The 21,645-nt window shown below is 40.8% G+C and overlaps 2 protein-coding genes and 1 long non-coding RNA gene across 11 annotated transcripts in view; 2 read left to right on the plus strand and 1 right to left on the minus strand.

Annotated features, from left to right (window-relative positions):
* Adgrg7 (adhesion G protein-coupled receptor G7) overlaps nt 1-8,008 on the plus strand; it is a 62,514-nt gene extending 54,506 nt beyond the window's left edge. The window contains exons 14-16 of the mRNA NM_001107098.1: nt 477-632; nt 2,892-3,048; nt 7,624-8,008. Of these exons, the coding sequence (NP_001100568.1) occupies nt 477-632; nt 2,892-3,048; nt 7,624-7,857 (547 nt within the window). The 3' untranslated portion in view covers nt 7,858-8,008. The remainder of the gene's footprint in view (nt 1-476; nt 633-2,891; nt 3,049-7,623) is intronic.
* LOC134481066 (uncharacterized) lies at nt 1-17,615 on the minus strand. The gene is made up of 3 exons (XR_010056276.1): nt 17,075-17,615; nt 8,179-8,307; nt 1-1,287 (listed from the first exon to the last, which is right to left on the minus strand). It is a non-coding gene; the product is annotated as an uncharacterized LOC134481066 (long non-coding RNA).
* The window catches only part of Tfg (trafficking from ER to golgi regulator), a 26,465-nt gene continuing 22,017 nt past the window's right edge, over nt 17,198-21,645 (plus strand). For 3 of the 9 annotated variants that reach the window (XM_017598026.3, XM_039088479.2, XM_039088480.2), the window contains exon 1: nt 17,302-17,581. The gene's annotated coding sequence lies outside the window, so the exon portion shown is untranslated. Of the gene's footprint in view, nt 17,624-21,645 lie in introns of all 9 variants that reach the window. The other 6 variants (XM_006248236.5, XM_006248237.5, XR_010055962.1 and 3 more) reach the window with 6 other exon arrangements.

Raw genomic sequence — 21,645 nt, forward strand, 5'->3', positions numbered from 1 at the left:
TTTGGTTTGAAGGGAGTTTATTGGGGTAGCTTGAAAGAGGGTCATTGCTTCTGGGACATCAGCTGAGGAGGAAGGTCAGCTGGGTGCTTTCTCTGCCTCTCTGAGCTGGCAGGCTTTCACCCCAGCATCTATCTGACTCCTGAGTCTTCATTGGTAAAATCAAACAATTGAGGTTTTATTAAAAAAAATTAGTTCTGGGTTTCTTCTTCCCACAATGAAAACAACAACAATACTAGTAAGTAGTTTGGGTCTATCTGACTCAGTTTACCTTCTGCTGGCCCACAATGACTCGAGGAAAATTTGGCAGATCCAACTTTTCTAATGGGCTGGATTCCGGAGAGTAACCTCAGATGTATCAGATGCCAAGGGATATTCTTAGCAAGGACTTCAGTTCCATGAAAGTCAATAGTGGTAAGAGCAAAAGGGGTTGGTATTTGTCCTTTCTTTAGTTTGCTGAGATATTTTTTTCCCCACAGCTGCTGGCTGGCCGTTCCCAAGAACAATGATTTTGCCAGAAGTCCACTTTTGTGGTCGTTCATCATGCCGGTGACCATTATCCTCATCACCAACATTGCTATATTTGTCATAATCACAGTCAAAGTGTTGTGGAAGAACAACCAGAATCTGACAAGGTGAGACTCTCCGAGAGTGGAAGCTGTCAGCAAGGACTAATGTATATGCTAACACAGCACCTCAGCACACCTCAGACCCCTGCAAACGTTTCCAACGTCTGCACAAGGCCTGGGAGTGTAGTATTCAGGAGAGATTTCCCAATGGACTTTGACTGAGAAGCTGGATAGTCTCCCCGTCTCGTCTAACTCAGTAGTCTAGTGTTGTGACACATTGGCTCAAGCAAAAATTAAACCACACAGTTTTATGAAAAAAATATCTTCTCTTCAAAAGTCTCCCAAATTCAGGAAACGAAATTTGAATACTTGAAATAAGAGAGCTGTAAGGAAGGAGGTGCTGGTATCCACCTTTAGTGACACTGAGACCACATTCCCTGGCTTACCAGGTCTCAAACAACTGCAGTCTTCTCAGTGTGATTTTCTGACCTCAGTAGGTGGTCTTCTTGCTATCGCTACTATTTAGCAGGCTTGGTTGATAAAGATCAGGAGGCCCTGAGCACACACATGCTGCAACCTCCTGCCCATAGTTTACAGCGTGGATGGGGCAGAACATTGCACAGATGAAGCCATACGCTCGGACTGAATTCTGCAAGCCTGTCCATTCCAAGTATCCTTTCCATACGGACATCTGTACACTGCACTCAGTCCACAAGTGGATCTACTTAGAGAGGACAGAAAACCACCATCTTTGATGAGAATGCAGTCTTAAGTGTGTGCTTTACTAATGAAAGTATCACATTTCATAATGGTTAATAGCTCTTATTTAAAGGCTAGTAAATAAACGGAGGAAATGCCATTCTTGCTAAGCATTAAAACAAACATACATTTTAGTAATATTGGGAGGAAACACGTTGGTGTAGGGTTCTTAGCCTAGTTGTACATTAGATTATATTTATATATAAAACATAATTTTGGGTCAGAGACAACCAAATTTGTACTTGTCGATTTCGACTGACAAGCTTATGGTTTTTAAATTGGCTTAATAACAATGAGAAGGATCGTAATTTGTTTTAGCTAACCCTCTTTCATGTGCTAGCTAGAGACAAACTAAATCACTCCGACACTTAAGGACTCACAATGGCAGATCATTATTTACCATAGGATTGCATGGTGCCTTGGTGTAGTAGTTTAGGCCAGGCACACAAATGTGGAAAGGTGAGCTATGATGAATTCATTCCACACATAGTTAGTGGTCGTTGGTTGATTGTTGTTGGTTGGGGGGTAGCTTTTCAGTTGGGGAAGTTTTTTTGTGATTTCTGTAGCTTTTACGAAATCCTCCATTTCCACAGCTCACACTTCTTAATAGATTGCTATTATGAGCTAATATAATGGCTGCACATTTTGGAGAGTACAGAGCTAAAAATAAGCACGCCTAAGACATAAAGAAGCGGGCAAATGTACAACCAGCAAGAAGAGCAGGAGATTAAGTTCCAATTTGCCTGAATAAAGGAAGCATGGGGGTTTTATTCAGGGAGCCTATACATATTTACACAGGGGATGTGTTAACTCGTAAGGAGGCTCAATTTAGAATCATAAGTTAAAAGATAGTGGACATATGTTTTAGGCATAGTTAGCTCAATGTCTCAGAGCGCACGTGTAAAAATTAAAACAGTGGTCAGAAATACCTGTGAACACAATCATTCAGCACTACAAAGGTTTTACTGAAAATGAAGGAAAAGGCATTTTTGAGAGTATTCCAACAGATCCTGAAGAGGCCTGGCTTACTCAGTCACTAACACTGTCAGGTTCTCAAGAGCAGTAAACAAAGGCAAACTCTGTGAGCAATTACTTTTTAGTCTCTGGCTTGCTTTCCTGGCCATTGGAACTCACATAGTCAAGACCAGATTCTGGGGGGGGGGGTACAGACTTCATAAGAGAGAGGATCAGTCGGCTTTTAAATAATCTTAGTTTTAAATCAGCTTGAGGCATAAGAAGTTCCCAGGTATCCCAACCTCCCTACAAAATGGAATCCTTTACTAGTTGATCTCTTAGTAATAGCAAAAACCCCATTTAAGTAAATAGACTCCTCATGAAGTCCCCTCCGTAGTATGAAAGGAATGATTTGCCTGCACTTGGAAGGGAACGCTGGGCTCATTTAAAATAGAGAGTGGGATCACATTTTCCTCAGGTCATAAGGTAAGGCATAACATGAAGTGAGCAAAGTGTAAGGGGAGCTGAGTATGCGAGCTAAGTACGAGGAGTGATGTCTTGAGAAAGCACAACCCTAATACACCATATTTCCTTTCTCATTTTCTCATGCAGCACAAAGAAGGTTTCATCCTTAAAGAAGGTTCTTAGCACGTTATCTATTGCTGTTGTCTTTGGAGTTACCTGGATCTTTGCCTATGCTATGCTAATTAATAACGATGACATCAGGATCGTTTTCAGCTACATATTCTGTCTTTTCAACACCACTCAGGTATGGTACGGGTGGTCAGAAAGAAGCAGGGTATGTGGCAAGGGAGATAGTGTCCCCCTAGACCAGTGTTTCCTTCCTGTAAAAGTCTCGAGGACAATTGTTTAGTTACCTTGAGGGAGATCTGTGTTAAATAGACTTCAAGAGAAGAACAAGAGCTTTCTGTGTCCCTGTCTGGCCTGGAGGTAACAGAGTAAGATCTTCAGAGGTTTGGCCTATGATCCCTCTTCTCTGAGTAAATATACCGCATCAGGAAAAATTCTTCCATTTTCTCCCACTCAGCGAGTGTGCTTTGGTTGGTGTGGGCAATGGTCATTATTCCTTGAACTTGGAACTCTGTGGGTTTGTTGAAGTTTTCTTTCATTTTTTTTAATGTGTTAAGATTGGATTTAGGTCCTTCATTTTGATCTATCTTTTCTGTAAAAATTTAATTACATTTATTAGCAGTATGGGGCATGCATGCCATGATATATATGTCAGAGGTCAGAGGACAAATTACAAAAGTCAGTTTTCTCCTTTTACCCAGTGGGCCCTGCAGACAAAGCTTAGATCCTCAGCCTTGGTGGCAGGCACTTTACCCTCTGTGAAGTCTTGCAGGCCCAGAAGCAAAGTATTCACCTTGGGGAAAACCAAACTGTTTATTCTGTAGTTACTGGGTCTAGAGTTTTAAATACTATTAAAGCTAAAGATTCCTAGCTCAGTGGGGATTCTCTGTCCTTACCAGTATTTTCATCTGGTTCTTTCAACTGTTTAGTGAAGAGCACTAAAAATTTCCATCAAGGACTGACTATTTCTTACCTTGTTTCTCATTTTGCCAGTTTGTGCATCTTGTATTTTGAACAAACATTCCCCCTCATGATATAGATTTATGGTTACTATATTTTCTAGATGAGTTATTCCTTCCATCATTTGTATTAAGACATCTTTTTATTTCTGATCGTCCCTTTTGTCACACGGTATACTTTAGCTGTTACCTAGTCTTGTTGTGTGCGTTAGTTATATGATCCCATGTGTGTGCATGCATGAATGTATGTGCGTGTGCATGTGTTTGCATTTGCTATGAACTTCCGTACCTTTAAATTTAAAGTCTCCATTATGTAGGCATCAAATGCATAGGCCTCACTTTTTTTTTGTCATTGTAAGAGTCTCCATCACTTTATCAGAGGGTGGAGCTCATTTGGACCTACTGATGTAACTCATTGATGAAGGTTGTCATTTTACAATCTGTCCTCTGTGCTCATTGGTTTTTATTCCCCTGCTCCCCACTTTTGAGTATAATAGATTATCATTATGACTCTATTTTAATTCACATCCCAGTAATCAATACATTACAATTGCATTTGGAGATAAGTTCATGGTGTAGTGTACATGCATAACTTCTTTTGTAAGGAACTTAAAATTGATATTTTTCTAACACCCAGTAAAATGAAGGACACCATAAGAATAGAATCTCCCTGCCACCCCCTCCCTTGTGCTGCCATTTTCTTACATCCTGCATGCACATACAGAATAAACCCTACAAATCAATATTATTTTTTCCTTAAAAGAGCATGTACACAAAGATATTTATAGGGAAAACTTTATATTTGGCCATGTGTCAACCATGTCCAGTATGCTTCCTTCCTTGCTGAAGATCCAAATGTCACATGGTATCATTTCCCTTGATCCTAAAGTCATTCCTTAGTGTTTCTTGTAATTTATGGCTTTGGTGACTAAGTATTTTCTTTTAACATGTCTGTTTTGTTCTTATTCTTGAAGGATTGTTTTTTTATTATATATGGAACTCTAGGTTGGATGATGCTTTTTTTCCCTTTTGGCATTTTAGAGAAGTAATTTCACACTCTGCTACGTTTCCTAATGAGACATCCTCAGCTGTTCATACTGTTCTGCTGCACACAAATAAATGTGTTGCTTTTCTCTGCTTACATCAGGGTTTTCTCCAAGCTTTAACATTCAGTATCATGTCTATGGCGTATACAGCTATTACTTTCCTTGCATGTACTTTTTTTTCTTTTTCTTTTTTTTTTTTCTTTTTTTTTTTTTCCGGAGCTGGGGACCGAACCCAGGGCCTTGTGCTTGCTAGGCAAGTGCTCTACCACTGAGCTAAATCCCCAACCCGCATGTACTTTTCTAACAATGGCTGAACTGTTAATTTTCTATGTTTTTCACCATTAGTTTTTCCTCTTTCTTCTGAGAATGCCTTGATGTTAGGCCATTTGATTTTGCCCCGCAGATCACAGAGAGCTGTTCATCTTACTCATTCTTGCTAATCATTACAGTACTGGACGTTAGGTACTTGTTCAAGATCTTTCAATCCCTGAGCTCAGTCCCTAGGACCCCCATGGTGGTCAGAACTGACTCTTACCTCCTCTGGCATTCACTCAAACAGTGTGGTGAGTGTGCACCCACATGTTTGCACGCAATAAACAAGCACACAGAATTTGTTTAAAACCTGAAAGGGACAAGCCTGCTTGTTCTGAATTCTGTCATATTTTGTCACCTGCGTCTACCATCACCTCCTTACTTTTAAATACCCTGTCTCATCAATAACTTTGCCTCATGCATATAATTTCCTGGAATTATTTTAAACATTTTGTTTTATTTTTCAAGTCTATTGATTACAATCCTTGTTTATTAATGATTACTATAAGGTTCAACTTTCCATTTTCAGAGTGAAACAACATCTACTGGCCCCCCGCCCCTTCTTTAAAAGCAGTATGTGTGAGCAAAATTGTTTTGCAATGCGGAAATCTGACCCAGGACCTCTTACTTGTTTTGCAAAAACAGATACTACTGAGTTATGGTCTGGGAGGAAGAATACTATTAACATTGTGCAATTGTTTTTTGCCTCCCAATTTTATTAGTACAATTTAAAATTTACTACGTAATTGACATTGTCAACAATATTTCCTCTTGAAAGTATTAATTAGATTATGTTTGATATTTGTATTAACTAAATTTTATTATATATAACACTCCATTTTAAAAGTTTCCAAGGTATCTTATTGGATTGTCCTGTTGCCTTGACTTCTTTTTTTTTTAATTAATAGCTCATCAGTGATAGATTTTTCTTTTTGAGTAACCACTTCAGTAGATTGTGAAAAAACAGTATTGGAGACTGTACTGGCTGATAATTTGTCTTTAGATGCAGTACACGAACTGTAATTTTTTGACATCTAATCATTGACAAAAAGTCTGAGATGATACCAAATTAATTAACTTTCCTTATTGTTATTTGACACCCTTTAAGCAATAATTTTGGATCCATTTTAGAGTTTTTGAAGTTGAAAAACACTACAAAGTTTCCAAATACCACACCACCAAACTTAGAGTTAAAAATAACATCTTTAGAATTTTTTAAAAAAAATTATGAGTATGCACCAAGTGTATACCTGATGTTCATGCTGCCTTGAAGAGGGTATTGAATCCTTCAGTAATAGAGTTATACCTGGTTATGATGTGGGTCTTGGGATTCAAACCCAGGTCCTATGGAAACGCAGTGAATGCAGTTTAACTGCCGAGGCACCTTTCTAGTAAAAAAAAATTAATATCTTCTATAGCCATAATGTACAACCAAACCCAGGAAAAAACAGTACAGTTTCCATATATTCTTTGACCAGTGTTCCCCAGTGGCAATATGTTCTATAAAATAGTACATTGTCAAAATTAAGGAATGCGCATTGACACAATATGATTAATGAGGCTACCAATAGTATTTAATAGCTTATTTTCATAAAAATGTAAATAAATGAAGGATTAAGAAACACTTCTTAGAGACTATAATATACTGTGTAGTACATTTCTGTTAAATTAAGAGATAACACCACATGTTGGGTAAGGAAGAAAGACTGAAATCAAAAACGTAGTAATTCAGCTCCAAGCTCTATTGATGAAAGATGGGTAATGTTGAGCAAATTGTTTAATTTACCTGAATCTCAGTTTGCATATCCATCAGTTGGGGAATGGTAAGGCATAGTTTCTAGGACTGATGTAAGAATTAAACAGAAGGGATTCATTAATGATGGGTGAATGAGGGGTGTGTGGAGCCGATAGGACTTTGGCAAGGGTCAGCTTAAAGCCATGTAGAGACTACTGCTCAGAATTTTGTGGCTTATGTCTTTATGTGCATCTCATTATCCATAGGTAAAGAACAGCGAATCAATAACTAGCAGGGTCTTAAATTTGTGCTGTTAAGAAATTATGGAGTATATGAAACTCCAGCCATGTTACTAAACCTCCAGGAGATGGAACCCCAGAATGTTGGAAGTAGAAGATGAAACGGGTAGCCCCAGCCCCAGAAACTCTTCCAACTTTATGAACTGAAGATTGTAAAGATTAGGGAGCAGACTTGCCCAGCAGTAATGTCAAGCCGAGGCATGAACCCTGGTCTTCGAAATATGCATTGCATGCCCCACTGTTTAAATCGGAAGGGCATGCACGTTACAGCAGCTGCACGTTCCTGATGTGGAACAGCCTTGCTGCCTCACAGTCGCGGGGTGAAATAAAATCTGCTCTTCCTGTACTGCGGAAGTCTGTATTGTAACGGTGCCTAGTATTAACCCTTAATTCTCTCTTCAGGGATTACAAATCTTCATTCTCTACACTGTTCGAACAAAAGTATTTCAGAATGAAGCTTCCAAAATACTGAAGTCGCTGTCTTCATCCTTTGACCGAGCGAAGCCAATGCCTTCAATGACCCCGCTGAAACTGCGTGTGAGGATGTATAATATGCTCAGGTCCATACCATCCCTAAATGAGCGATTTAGGCTACTGGAGCCCTCTGTAGTAACTGAGGAAACATCACTGTCTTGAAAGTAACCAAGCAAAGCCAAGTGCCGAACGAGACTGTTACCTATGATGGTCATTTCTATCCAACTCATAAGAATTGATCTATTTATGTTAGTCTCTAAGTCTCCCACAATATCTTCCTGAATACATGTTAAAACTCGCTGTTTATTATCACAGGGAGAATGGATTTTGTGGCTTTTTGTGGTTTTCACCAGATTACAATGTGAACCAAGAGAAGAACCGCACAGTGTTCAGGATGACCATTGTTATTAAGTCTGCATGACACACTTTGACAATTACGCAGAACTTACAACAATTGTGTTTTACAATGAGGAAACATATTACCTTCTAGAACAAAGTGGCTCCAGTTGCTTGCATGCATTAAACTTTTGCCAATGGAGTTTGGCAACCAGTGTCCTCTTTAGGAAAAGGTGTTTTGTTTAAAAAAGTGTTTTGTGACCAGAATAATCAACTCTGTAAGAAATGGATAGAAGTGGATTAGTAGACGGCTAAACCTCTAGTTATTTACAGCGCATGCACACAGACACGCACACATACACCTTTTAATATCTATATGGTTGATTATTGATGAGATTCAAAATGAAAAAATAAACTCATAATCACATGTCTGGCTTTTAGAAGCTCTAGATAGTCATAGACCTCCAAACCCTTGAGCTGTGAATGTTTTCCACTGCAGTGTAGGGAGAACCCCCTCTGAACTTAGGAGATAGCTTCTTTGAATTTTTGCTTTTTGTTTTGCCAGAAAACAGGCTTCTCCTGTGAGTGAATGAACTAAGGAATTAACAAGTTTCCTGTGAGCTTAGCACAGGCTTCTTCTTATCATTCCCTAAAGACTGCATTCTTTAGGGGATTTTTGTTGTTGTTGTTTTTGGTTTTTTTTGTTTTGTTTTTTAATCTCTTTTATAGCTGCATGTACCTTGTGCATGCAGTGCCTGTGGAAGCCAGAAGAGGGGTCAGATCCCCTGGGACATGCTGGTGCTAGGAATTGAACCTGGGTCCTCTGGAAGAGCATCCAGTGCTCTTAAATGCACCATTACTCAAAGAATGTGCATGCTCACAGAAATGGTTGCTGTGTTCAGAAGTACTGAAGAAAAACCATTCCGAAAGGCCCATACTCTAAGTGGTATTTTAGTGCTACACCTAGGTATTGGCTGGACAAAGAGGAAAATAAGATGTGATGGACTCAAAATTTTATCAGATGAAAATATCCCTTAAGCCCTGAGAATGTGTGTGTTGGGGGTATGTGGGGGTGGCTCAGCCAGAAGAGGATGTGATTTCTGTTTCCCTTGATGGCTAAAGTTATTTGTTTTTTCAGTATTTTTGGAGTATACCAAGTAAAATTCAATAAAATATTCCTTTAATTATGCAAGGTCCACACACAATTGTGGAGACCAATTCACATGAAACCCTGAAATCTGATCAGGAGATCATTCCTTTGGTTGGAACCTTTACCCTGGGTGCTAGTCAGCAGTCTCTTTCGGTGATATGAATCTGACTCAAATTTAGGTCAAAGGTTAAAGGGAATGTACTGGCTTAATTAATGTAAAGTTCGAGGGCCAACTTGGCTTCAGATAACGTTTCTATGTTCCATTTTGTCTGAGGCAATACTCAGGTTTTGTTTATGATCCTGACTTATGTATTAGCAACCACCATTTTAAACTTTCAAGTGCCCTGGCTTGAGACATAAAATAAACATTAACTCCAGGCCTAACTACAACACAGAAGAGTGATAATGTGTCAGAATGCTATCCCCTCTCCTGTCTCTGTTTATCCTTGTTCTCACATATGGCTATTAAGCAGCACCCCCAATCCTAAAGCCTTAAGATCAACAAGAAAAGAGGGATTTCATTCCTCTTGGCAAACCACTTGCCAAATCCTATTGGGCTTTAATTCTCCTTCCTGTTCCAGTGGAAGTAGAGGTGTTTAAAACAGAGAGACTCTAAGACAATTTTACAGTACTTAAAAAGGGAGGACAAAATGAGGTCCACTATAGACAGCCACAGGGAAGCAAGGGGAGAAGATACTACTTTTAAGCCAGAGATGTGAAGAACAAAACATGAAGGTATGAGCAGGAGCTGAAAACATCTCTTCTCAGTACTCTGGGCTCGAGACAGAGTCAACCAGCTCACTAGAAAAAGGAGAGAAAAGGCAGACCGTTGGCTGCCATCACCTCCTACCCAACAGGTTCTCAGCAAGTCTCACAGTGGATGCAATCAGCAAAAAGTCAAGAGACAGGAGTCTATAGAGCCCACAGGTAGCCCTCTGCAATGGAGTACAATGGTCAGGGAGGGACAGAGAGGTCAGTCAGGTCCAGAGCTGGTATCTTCTACCCAGGACATATGCATTGTGTTAGCCAATGTTGGGGTAGCCTGGGTCAAATACCTATTGTGAGAGAGATGATTTGACAGATGCTTATTAAGCACTGCAAAGAGGGATGGAGAGTGGTTAAGAGTACGGATTGCTCTTTCAGAGGTCCCGAGTTCAATTCCCAGCACCTACATGGTGGCTCACAACCATCTGTAATGGGATCCTATGTCCTCTTCTACAGTGTACTTATACATAATAAATCTTTAAAAAAATAAGAATGTGAATGAAAATTTTTAAAAAGCACCATGAAGAATGAACAATTACAACTCAGAAGGGATGCTAGAAACAAAATTTAGAGGGCTATTACAAATGTCTGCTGAGAAATAAGCCAGTCTAAGACTGGTCATTTTCCTCATCTGAACTGTCTTTGAGTGGGATCATCCATAGAATAGGATAAGAGTAAATACAGGACTATAATATGTGGTTTAAGAAACACTTGTAACGATTGGGAAAAGATTTTTACCAATCCTACAACAGATAGAGGCCTTATATCCAAAATATACAAAGAACTCAAGAAGTTAGACCGCAGGGAAACAAATAACCCTATTAAAAAATGGGGTTCAGAGCTAAACAAAGAATTCACAGCTGAGGAATGCCGAATGGCTGAGAAACACCTAAAGAAATGTTCAACATCTTTAGTCATAAGGGAAATGCAAATCAAAACAACCCTGAGATTTCACCTCACACCAGTGAGAATGGCTAAGATCAAAAACTCAGGTGACAGCAGATGCTGGCGAGGATGTGGAGAAAGAGGAACACTCCTCCATTGTTGGTGGGATTGCAGACTGGTAAAACCATTCTGGAAATCAGTCTGGAGGTTCCTCAGAAAATTGGACATTGAACTGCCTGAGGATCCAGCTATACCTCTCTTGGGCATATACCCAAAAGATGCCTCAACATATAAAAGAGACACGTGCTCCACTATGTTCATCGCAGCCTTATTTATAATAGCCAGAAGCTGGAAAGAACCCAGATGCCCTTCAACAGAGGAATGGATACAGAAAATGTGGTACATCTACACAATGGAATATTACTCAGCTATCAAAAACAACGAGTTTATGAAATTCGTAGGCAAATGGTTGGAACTGGAAAATATCATCCTGAGTGAGCTAACCCAATCACAGAAAGACATACATGGTATGCACTCATTGATAAGTGGCTATTAGCCCAAATGCTTGAATTACCCTAGATCCCTAGAACAAACGAAACTCAAGACGGATGATCAAAATGTGAATGCTTCACTCCTTCTTTAAATGAGGAAAAAGAATACCCTTGGCAGGGAAGGGAGAGGCAAAGATTAAAACAGAGACTGAAGGAACACCCATTCAGAGCCTGCCCCACATGTGGCCCATGCATATACAGCCACCCAATTAGACAAGATGGATGAAGCAAAGAAGTGCAGACCGACAGGAGCCGGATGTAGATCGCTCCTGAGAGACACAGCCAGAATACAGCAAATACAGAGGCGAATGCCAGCAGCAAACCACTGAACTGAGAATAGGTCCCCTGTTGAAGGAATCAGAGAAAGAACTGGAAGAGCTTGAAGGGGCTCGAGACCCCAAAAGTACAACAATGCCAAGCAACCAGAGCTTCCAGGGACTAAGCCACTACCTAAAGACTATACATGGACTGACCCTGGACTCTGACCCCATAGGTAGCAATGAATATCCTAGTAAGAGCACCAGTGGAAGGGGAAGCCCTGGGTCCTGCTAAGACTGAACCCCCAGTGAACTAGTCTATGGGGGGAGGGCGGCAATGGGGGGAGGGTTGGGAGGGGAACACCCATAAGGAAGGGGAAGGGGGAGGGGGATGTTTGCCCGGAAACCGGGAAAGGGAATAACACTCGAAATGTATATAAGAAATACTCAAGTTAATAAAAAAAAAAATTAAAACACTTTTAAAAAGGGAAAAAAAAAAGAAACACTTGTAACAAGAAAGACTCAGAATTGGTTTTCGTGCTGTTGTATATGAGCAGGTCCTACTTTCCACATTTTCTGGTTACCTTTGTGATAAGAGCACCCGATTGCTTGTTTCTTCTTTTCCTTCAGTGTCAAGAGAAACAAATCATCCGACCTTTGGGTTTTCTTGCCTGCATCTTAACTGACAGTTGAAAGTTCACAATGCAACTGCCAGTTTCTATCTTCAATTTTATCTTGCTTCTTTGTGTTTCTTCTTCCTTGTCCCGTCAACAACAAATTGTAAGCACTCTCAAGCTCACTGCTTTATTGAAAAGAACTGGGCATACTGCAAACAGTTGAGAGATTGATATCAAAAGTAGCAGCTGATACATCAGCTGGGACTCTTTCTGTGGAACCTCACTAATGTGACCAAGCAGTTTTCAGTTCCTGTCTCCAAAGATGAGGCCTAACCTGATGAAGTTGCAGGCAGCTGGGTTACATTCAAGTGATACAATAGTGTGCATTCGAAAAGGCATTCATGAGGGTGTGAACTGTAAAATTAAACAGGCTCCCAAAACAACCCAGACAAACTGATCAACCAACTAGCAAAGGACCTAAATAGACATTTTCCCCCAAATGTCATAATAGCCAATATGTGAAAATACCGATTAAATGGTAATAAAACCATAGAGAAATCGAACTGAATACTTATTAAAGTGGCCATTCTGAAAAGGGTTCTAAAAGGGAGTGTTGGCAAGGATGTGGACAAAGAATCTGTATACACTGTTAGGTGGGAGTGTAAATTTAGTGCAGTCATGATTGAAAATGCCACGTATATCCCTCAAAAAATTAAAAATAGGAATATCATAAATCTAGTAACTCCTCTATTTGGTATGTAGTCCAAGGAAATGAAATCGGCCATCTAGATCACTCTGCTCCCATGTTTGTGTGGTGTTATTCATGACAATAAAGCTAATGAATCCACCTAACTCTTGGTGTTGGACGATTAAAGTAATTTCAGCGTATTCTATGGATGCTTCTTACCTTGTGAGTTTGTATGCAGGTCAACTCATTGTAAATTTAAAAGACCATAATATGCTGAATGTAGAAAGTAGCTTAGCCTGCACAAACATGTTCAGACCACTGAGAGTTGGACAAAATCATCTAGCAGAGAGCTGGTTTTATAATGAGGTACAGTTTATTGAATGTCATGTAATATACTGGGTAGTATCATTCATTTACTGTCATGATTGTGTGGCTGACTGGGAGCTGTGGCTCATGGCTGAAATTATCATACCACTCACCTAGGAAAAGATCAAATTTCAAATTTGAAGTATTACTCTACCAGACTCCTGTTGCTTTCACACCATCGCAAACAGAAATGTATATCGAATAGTCATAAACTGAAATTTTATACATTGTTTATACAGAGAGATCCGCAGCCTTAGGAAAGAAAGAGACATCACCACTTGTGGCACCAGGGATTACTCCAAAGAACCCAGGTGCAGAAATACTGCATATAATTGCAGATATATGTGGATTCTAAAACACAGTTGCACACAGGGTGAGAGTAGAATACTACTGCCAAAGATTGGGTGGTAGAGGAAAAGGTGGTTTGTTTGCTGCAAACCTCTAGCCTGAGACTGGGTAAGTTCTAGAACTCCACTGGACAGCAGCAGGGTCACTGTAGCTAACAGTAATGCACTGTCTTCATGACAATGCTGAGGACACATTGCAGAGTGGTTGTTCCAAATGCCCATGTACTTGGTTTTGCACATGCATGGTTGTGAAAACAAGGCTATGTTAGCATGATCATGGTGGTTCTCAATATATTGTATACCTTAGATATGTAATTTGTATTTTATACTTTATTAAAGCTTGTGTCTTAGTCAGGGTTTCTATTCCTGCACAAACATCATGACCAAGAAGCAAGTTGGGGAGGAAAGGGTTTATTCAGCTTATACTCCCACATTGCTGTTTATCACCAAAGGAAGTCATGACTGGAACTCAAGCAGGTCAGGAAGCAGGAGCTGATGCAGAGGCCATGGAGGGATATTACTTGCTGGCTTGCTTCTCCAGGGTTGCTCAGCTTGCTTTCTTATAGAACCCAAGACCACCAGTCCAGGGATGGCACCACCCACATTGGGCTGGGCCCTCCCTGCTTGATCACTAGTTGAGAAAATGCCTTACAGCTGGGTCTCCACAACAGAGGCTCCTTTTTCTGTGATAACTCCAGCTTGTATCAAATTGACACACAAAACTAGCCAGTATAGCTTGTGAATAGTCATCTTCACAAATACTTTTATAAAAGGAAAAGCCATAATGCTTTCATTTTAAACCATTATCTACTTTTCTATATTCTCTAGAGTCCTTGTCTTAACTTACAGTCAATGAGATTGTATTATAATTTTAGTTACCATTACATACTTATGTGGTAATAATAATAATAATAATAATAATAATAATAATAATTGCACTGTAGTCCACTGAAATTCTCATATACTTAAGAAAATTTGGGTTTGTTCCTTCATGTAAAAAGGAAATATTTTATCTGGTTTTGGCTATTAGGAATCAAACTCTTATTTTTGTACAAATTCTTGGGCAAACATTTATTTTCTCTTAAAACACTGTTGGAGTTGCTGGGTCACAGAGTAATTGTAATTTATTTTAAACCTTTATTTTTAAAACACTTTATTAAAACAGTAAAGAGCTGAGCTGTTTTCTAAGGAGGCTGAATCATTTTTCTGTGGCAACAGCAATATGTAGCAGCTTAGGGCTAACTTTTAAGGGTCTGATTTGTTCATTACTCCAAAGGGTATAAATAGCTATAATTCATTTGTGGCCCATTGATCATGTTCCTGAGTACCAGCTCTTAAATGGAGATGTGGAGTGTGTGTGTGTGTGTGTGTTTGGGTGCGCGCACTCGCGTGTGCAGTAGAGAAAGATAGGGCAGGGTGGCATGATCCAGTGCTACTATCTTACAAGCTGTTCCCAGAGGCCTCTGGTACAGTTCCTATCTGTATTGTTTCTTCAGTGGAACTTTGCTACATGTAGAGGTATGATCTTACAATTTGTTGGACTTTGTTTGGACTTTGTCTGCCATGAAACCATAATATAATAATTGAGACTTTCTGGACCTTGGTGATAATAAACGAAGGTGAAATCCCACCACCACCACCCAGTACTCACTAGGCAGCAACAGAAAAGGGCTATGTCCTAGACTGGGAGTTTAGATCACAGTTACAAGTTATGCGATTTGAGATAAGATCACAAGACATTGTAAAGGAATAAGCAAGACAAGGAAAACTCTGAATTTCCTGCCACCACTAAAATTTGTGATTTGGAAGGTAATCTGAAATTATTAACAAAATAGTACCCCCAGTTAAGTGAGGAATGAGTATATTGTCCCGAAAGCAGACAAACCACAGTGCTAAAGTTCTCGCTGAGCAATGCTACAAAATTCACAACTTCTACTCTCCTGGTTATTCTGGTAATGAGATCTCTGTTTCTAGATCTAGATTGTTTTTAAACAGTATAGTCAAATTCTACCTATAGTCATGACATGCTTTTTATACCAGTGGTATAGGGAACTGTGCCCATGTCTAGGACCACATATAGATGTGTTGTTATAGAAAAGATAATGAGGAAACATGGCAAAGGAACGAATCATAAAGGGAGAAGTCAGAATGAGACAAGTCTTCCTGGACACACTTAATTCCTTCCAGCAACAAGTCCCAAAACCATGTGAACATTCTGCCAGACGTAATTTGTAAGAGATAGCAGTGTTAGATTATACGATTCCACTTTGCTTTTTTTTTTCTCTTGATGTTGTTAGAAGAGATTATTGGATCCAGTGGTTCCTGTGTACTAAAGTTCCTGGATCCCAGATTGCAAGCAAATGTGTTTATTCAAACGCTTTAGACACAATACAGGGCTCTTAATAAAGAACAGTGGAAGCATTGTTGGATACTAATTGCTCAGATACTAGTAAGGGGCCAATTTGTAAGTAGTCTTTTCAAGGGATGGCCATCTTCTGCTACTGTGGTAACTCTTTTAGTCATGCCAGAATAACTTTTTGAAACATCTTTTATGGACTCAAAATGTTTTTGAGGTTTAACTTAGATACATATATTTCTTTTCATTGTTTTACAGTTTTTCTCTTGGAAATAAAACATTAATGGGTATGCATGTTCTCAAGTGCAGGGGTTCCCTGCTATACTCCTTTTGTCCTAGGGTCTGACTTAAATTTAGGAAGAGTGGCAGAGATATAACTCGCTCCTTTCAGGAATTTTACCTCTATGCATAGAAATGTGGCTTTGATAACTCCAAGCCATAAGGAAGATAGAAGAATACTATTAACTGTCAGCAGCACTCTGAATCTGTACCATTCAAATTTAAATGGGAAGCACCCTGAGGAACAATTCCTAGAGAAAATAAGGGAATCTTCTTCTATCAGCAGCCCTCTGCTTAATTTCTGAAAGCAACTGCTGAAACTTCCTTATATAAATCTATGAAAAACAATTTATAGTGGCAAAACACTTTTAAGCACCTCTACAAACTTTGGGGTTCAGTTTGAGGCTGGTCTTTTAATACGCACATCCAAAGCAAAAAGTAAAATGAATTAAAGCCGAGTGTAGGGTATGGTCAAATCTCTAGCCTGCAAAAGCCTCCTTGAATCCTTGATTCTATTATCCAAGCTGCTTTTTCACCCGCAGGTGTGCCCTCTAAACTCTGCGGCCTTCCTAAGGGTTTGGGTACAGCCTAGCTGGGGAACTGACTCATCAGCATTCTAGCACTCTTTTAGCAAAGCGTAGGCGCCCAACAGTGAATGAATGAATGAATGAATGTGTAGAAAGAAGGCGGGAAAGGGGTTCGCTTTTCGGAGATGTGACAGACTAGCTGTCTAGGACTACCACAAAGCAACAACAACCAAACCTTTTTGGACCGATGCCTACCTCCACCAAGGCTCTCAGAGCAAGCCCAGCCCTGCAGACTACGCCCCGCCCACCGGAGAGAGTTAGCAATTACTAGCTGTCGGGAAAACCGGAAGTGCTGGTAATTCCTCGCGCATGCGTGTCCGCCTCGGCTCACACTTCCTACACTTGGTCATCCAGTGAGGAAGCTGGGCCGCTCACCCGACGCAGCGGGGTCTTCGCCCGTCCCGCCCCTCACTCCACTGCGCATGCGCTCTGGTTGGCCTGTCCGTCTTGAGGCGGGGCGCCAGGGCAGTTTTTTTTTCTTTGCTCCCGCCCCTGCGCTTCCCACCTGCCACGTACGGGACCGCGGCTCTTGCTAGGCTCGTTGGGTGTGTGCGATTGGCCAGGTCCGCGCAGCCTGCAGCTCGGCGACGATCGGCGGAGGGCGGCCGGGTGGACGGTGTCGGTAGCCTCCCTGCGACACTGCGGAGCCCGCGGCGGCCTCGTAGCGACCCGGTCAGCTGAGGCGGCGGCCTGGGCAAGCCGGTACGGCCGCCGGAATCTCGCGCGGGGCCGTTTTCTGAGGAGGTCCGGGGACCCGGGAGGGCCGGAGGGCTTCTAGAACCTCCCAGCGCCGGGCGGGCGGGTGGGGCTGGGGACCGTGGGAAGGGGCGGTGAGTGAGGGCGCGGGGGGTGGGGGAGGCGGCCGAGCGGCTCAGTGTGGGGGAGGGTTGGCGGGGAGGGGGTGGGGAGGGCGCCGGCACTGGGCCTGGCTGGAGGGCGTTTAGCCCCGCTGATACCCCATTCTTGTTCCCTCGGTCCCCAGAGAGTAGCCCGGGGTGGTGGTGGTGGGGTACCTCTTACCCGAGGTGGAGAAAAGGGAATTGAAGCCTGGGGTGTTTGCTTGGCGCCTCACTCCCAAGAGCGGTTTGGAAGGTGGAGAGTGAGTGAATCATTGGAGGCAGAGAAAGGGGGTTTGAGGAGGCCCGAAGCATTTGTGCCTGACCCCAGGACTCCCTCCCTGCCTTGGACGGTGGAGAATAAATAGATTGAGGTCACAAAAAGGAACCCCATTCGGTCGTACACTCGAGGCCCTACCCAGTTTTACTGAATACAGTTCCCAACTTTTGTAAGTTGGTGTCTCTAGGCACTATAGGAAGAATTTGTAGATACTTAATCTCAAAAGATTAGTCAAATTTAGCTGTTACTCTTCCTTTGCTTGAAGAAAGTACACCGTGGAGAACTTGAGCTCACATAGCTACCAGGGAAGATGGTTACCATTCTTGCCATATATAGTGCATGTAGTACAGATTTTGAGACCACTTACAATTTTAGAATAATCGAGTTTCTTAAGAAAAGAAAAGGGAGCGAGTTGGTGGTGGTGCACTCAGGAGTCAGAGGCAGGTGGATTTTTGAGTTTGAGGCCAGCCTGGTCTACAGCGTGAGTTCCAGTGCAGCCAAAGCTATCCAGAGAAACTCTGTCTTAGGGAGTCAGGGGACAAGAAAAGAAAGAAAGAAAAAAAACTGCTTAGAGGGTGGGTGCTTTTTTAGAAGCTTCTGAAAGAGCTTCTACTCTGAAAGAACCTACTCAGATTAAACAACAGGTGCCTGAGGCTTGGCTTACCTCCTAGTGTAGGGGGCAGGCTTTATGTCCTTGGACACATCAGTTTATCCCAGTCACCAGAACATTTCTTGGATGGAGGTTAAATTCCAGGTTGAGTCACTTCTGGACTTAGGAAGTAGTAAGACATCAGTAGATAAATCAGAAAATGCCATAGTGATCTTACCAGCCGTTGTAGGAACTAATTCATATTAATCACTACCCTATTAAAGAAAGGCAGGAGCAGAGTTGACACCAATGTGGATGAAGTTTTCTCTTGGGAACAGAAATAACTGTGCCTGACATCACTACACAATGGACAACTTTTAGCTAAGACTGCGGAGAGGAAACACTAGAAGTGAGTCTAGGCCACCATGGCAGATGTTGAGTATATGTAATATTAGCTTTTAGGTTCATTGGAGCTGAGTGCTTCCCGGTTCCATCAGAGGGCGTATTGCCAAGTACATTTGTGCTGGGACTTCATCCTACTTGGGAGTGTATCTTGATATGACCAGGTAAAGAGGTACTATGAGATAGTTCAGGAACTGAGTATTCCAGCTTTCAAAGCACTGGTCCTTAATCTATATTGCTGGTTTATATTGGCCTATAGAGAGAAGGCAGTAAATGCAGATTTATTGTAAGATCATCATTCCTGTCAGGCTATCAATAAAAGCATGAGATTCTTACCATCTTTTTAAACTTACAGTGTTTTAGAGCCTGGGATATAGTAAATGTTATGTAAACATTTTCTAAAGTCAGAGAACAAATTGGGGCAACTATTGAAGAGTTGGTTCTATAGAGGTGTCAGGTCATCACCCTCCTTATGAGAAGTTCATTGTGAGACTGGACAGACAAACAAACAAACAAACCCAGCTGTACTTTTACATTAATAGAATGATGGGGTCCAGATTGTGGAACATAGTTCACTTTGTTCTGCTTTGACCTTGTAGTATTCTGTTTAGGTTTATGTCCCATGTCATTAAAGTTACTAATAGAAATGTAATTTTCCCAGAGGATGGTGAGTGGCTGTCTTCATTTGAGGGATAATTAGACACAAAGACTAGAGCATTTATGTGAGGATATTGGGAGGTTTATATTTAATAATGGTGACACAAGTTAGGATTCATTAAAAACTATCCAAGTTGAATAGTTTGGTGATTTGGTGAGGGATTTTCCACATTAAAGGGATGGGGGCAATGATGGAGGTTCAGTAAGTTTTAGAGAAGGAAACAGAAAGCTGCCAGAAGAAAAAGTTCAAGATTGAAAGCAAGATTGAAGCAAAGGAGGTTTAGGACATCTTAAATGGCTCTCATTGGTCAATTATTGGAACAGGTAAAAAAAGTTGATGGTAGGAACGTTCTGTGCTGATAGATAAACATCGTGAGGAATTGCTTGGCCTTGCAAAAAACAAATATTAACCCATTATTTGATCCTAAATGTGCACTTTTACAGTAGTAATTTGAATTACTAAAGACCTTAGTGTTCAGAATTTAAGATTATAAATACATAGGACATTGAATAATCTGAAATGAAATAATAAGAAAATAAAACCAAAGAAGTGAAAATTCTGTAGCAAACTAGTATTAGTAGCTACTTCTATCATTAATTTTTTTTTAATGTGGGGCCAGGTATTTATGGAACCCAAAGCCTTATGCATGCTATGCAAGCACTGTACCACTAGTCAATGCTCTTTACTGTCCAGTAGCCTGGGCTGGTTGATCTCGAACTTGTTTTGTAGCTGAGGCTGGTCTGAGCTCTTGATCCTGCCCATCTTATACTTAGTTCTCTTCTTTTTAAAATAAAGAATGCTTGGCTGGGGAGGTGGCTCAGCTGTTAGCAGCAGTACTACATTTGAAGAAGACCTGAGTTCAGTTCTCATATCAGAGGTCTCATAACAACCCATGGCTCCAGCTCCTGGTGGTCCAACACTCTGGCCTTTTGGGACACCTGCACACAGAAATAAAATAAATCTTAAAAAAAAAGAGAATGCAGTCCAATCATACACACCCATTTTGATTGGAGGTAATGTGGGTTGACAGGTTAGTGGAGTAGTGTAGCTTGATCATGGATAGTTGTTTGAAAGCCCAGGAGAGTACTACTCATTTGTCCTTTCTCTTTGAGCTTCCAAAATAGGAAATTAGAAAAGGTACTCTTGAGATCTTATTTAGGAAAAAATAGGTTCTCATTTCATGTTCATACATGCCTCCTCTCCCAGATTAACATTAGAGTTACAAGTTAACAATTTTGTAGCCATTGTCCATTTGAGTAACTGTAATTTACAAGGCAGGCCTCTTCTACAATCTAGAAAGATAATAAAAAGGGAACTTTCTTCTAGTGGAGAGGACAGTTAAAAAAAAGTCACATAGTGTTTAGGGCTTTGAAGAAAAAGCAGGATGAGAAGACAGTAATGAGGTACATTTTAAGTTAGATTGTTAGGGAAAACCTCTAGAAGATACATAGTTAGCAGTCTGGTTCCAGTGAGGGGCATGAGAGACTTGAAGGCAGAGGACACAGTAAGCACAAAGCCTTCAGTTGGGGGATATGAGCAAGACAAAGTAGAAAATACCAGAGGTCAGTTCATGCCACATTTTTACATTTTTCTATGGGAAATTCATTGGAAGGTTCTAAGCACAATGACATTAGATTTTACTTAACAAATCTCTGATTTGTTGAAGTTTCAGTGAAAGTGGATGGAGGTAAATAAGCAGATCATTTGAGACATTTTTAAATAAACCAAAGGGCTGAATTGGATTAAGTTGATGGTGAAGATACCAAATTGGATGGATTACCAAAGTACTTGGGCCGGTAACAACCAGGTTTGCTACACTTTAGATGTAAGGTGTGAGAAAAGGGAAGCAGCCAGGCCTTCTTGGAGAAAAGAGTTGCCACTAACAGATGTGAAGACCTTAGGAGAGGCAACTTTGGGCTAGAAGTCAGGAATTTATTTTTAGACAGATGGTATTAGTATTGTCAATTAAGTAGTTGAGTATATGGATAAAATAGTATAATG

Source organism: Rattus norvegicus, chromosome 11 (genome assembly GCF_036323735.1).
Source record: "Rattus norvegicus strain BN/NHsdMcwi chromosome 11, GRCr8, whole genome shotgun sequence".
NCBI classification, from domain to species: domain Eukaryota; kingdom Metazoa; phylum Chordata; class Mammalia; order Rodentia; family Muridae; genus Rattus; species Rattus norvegicus.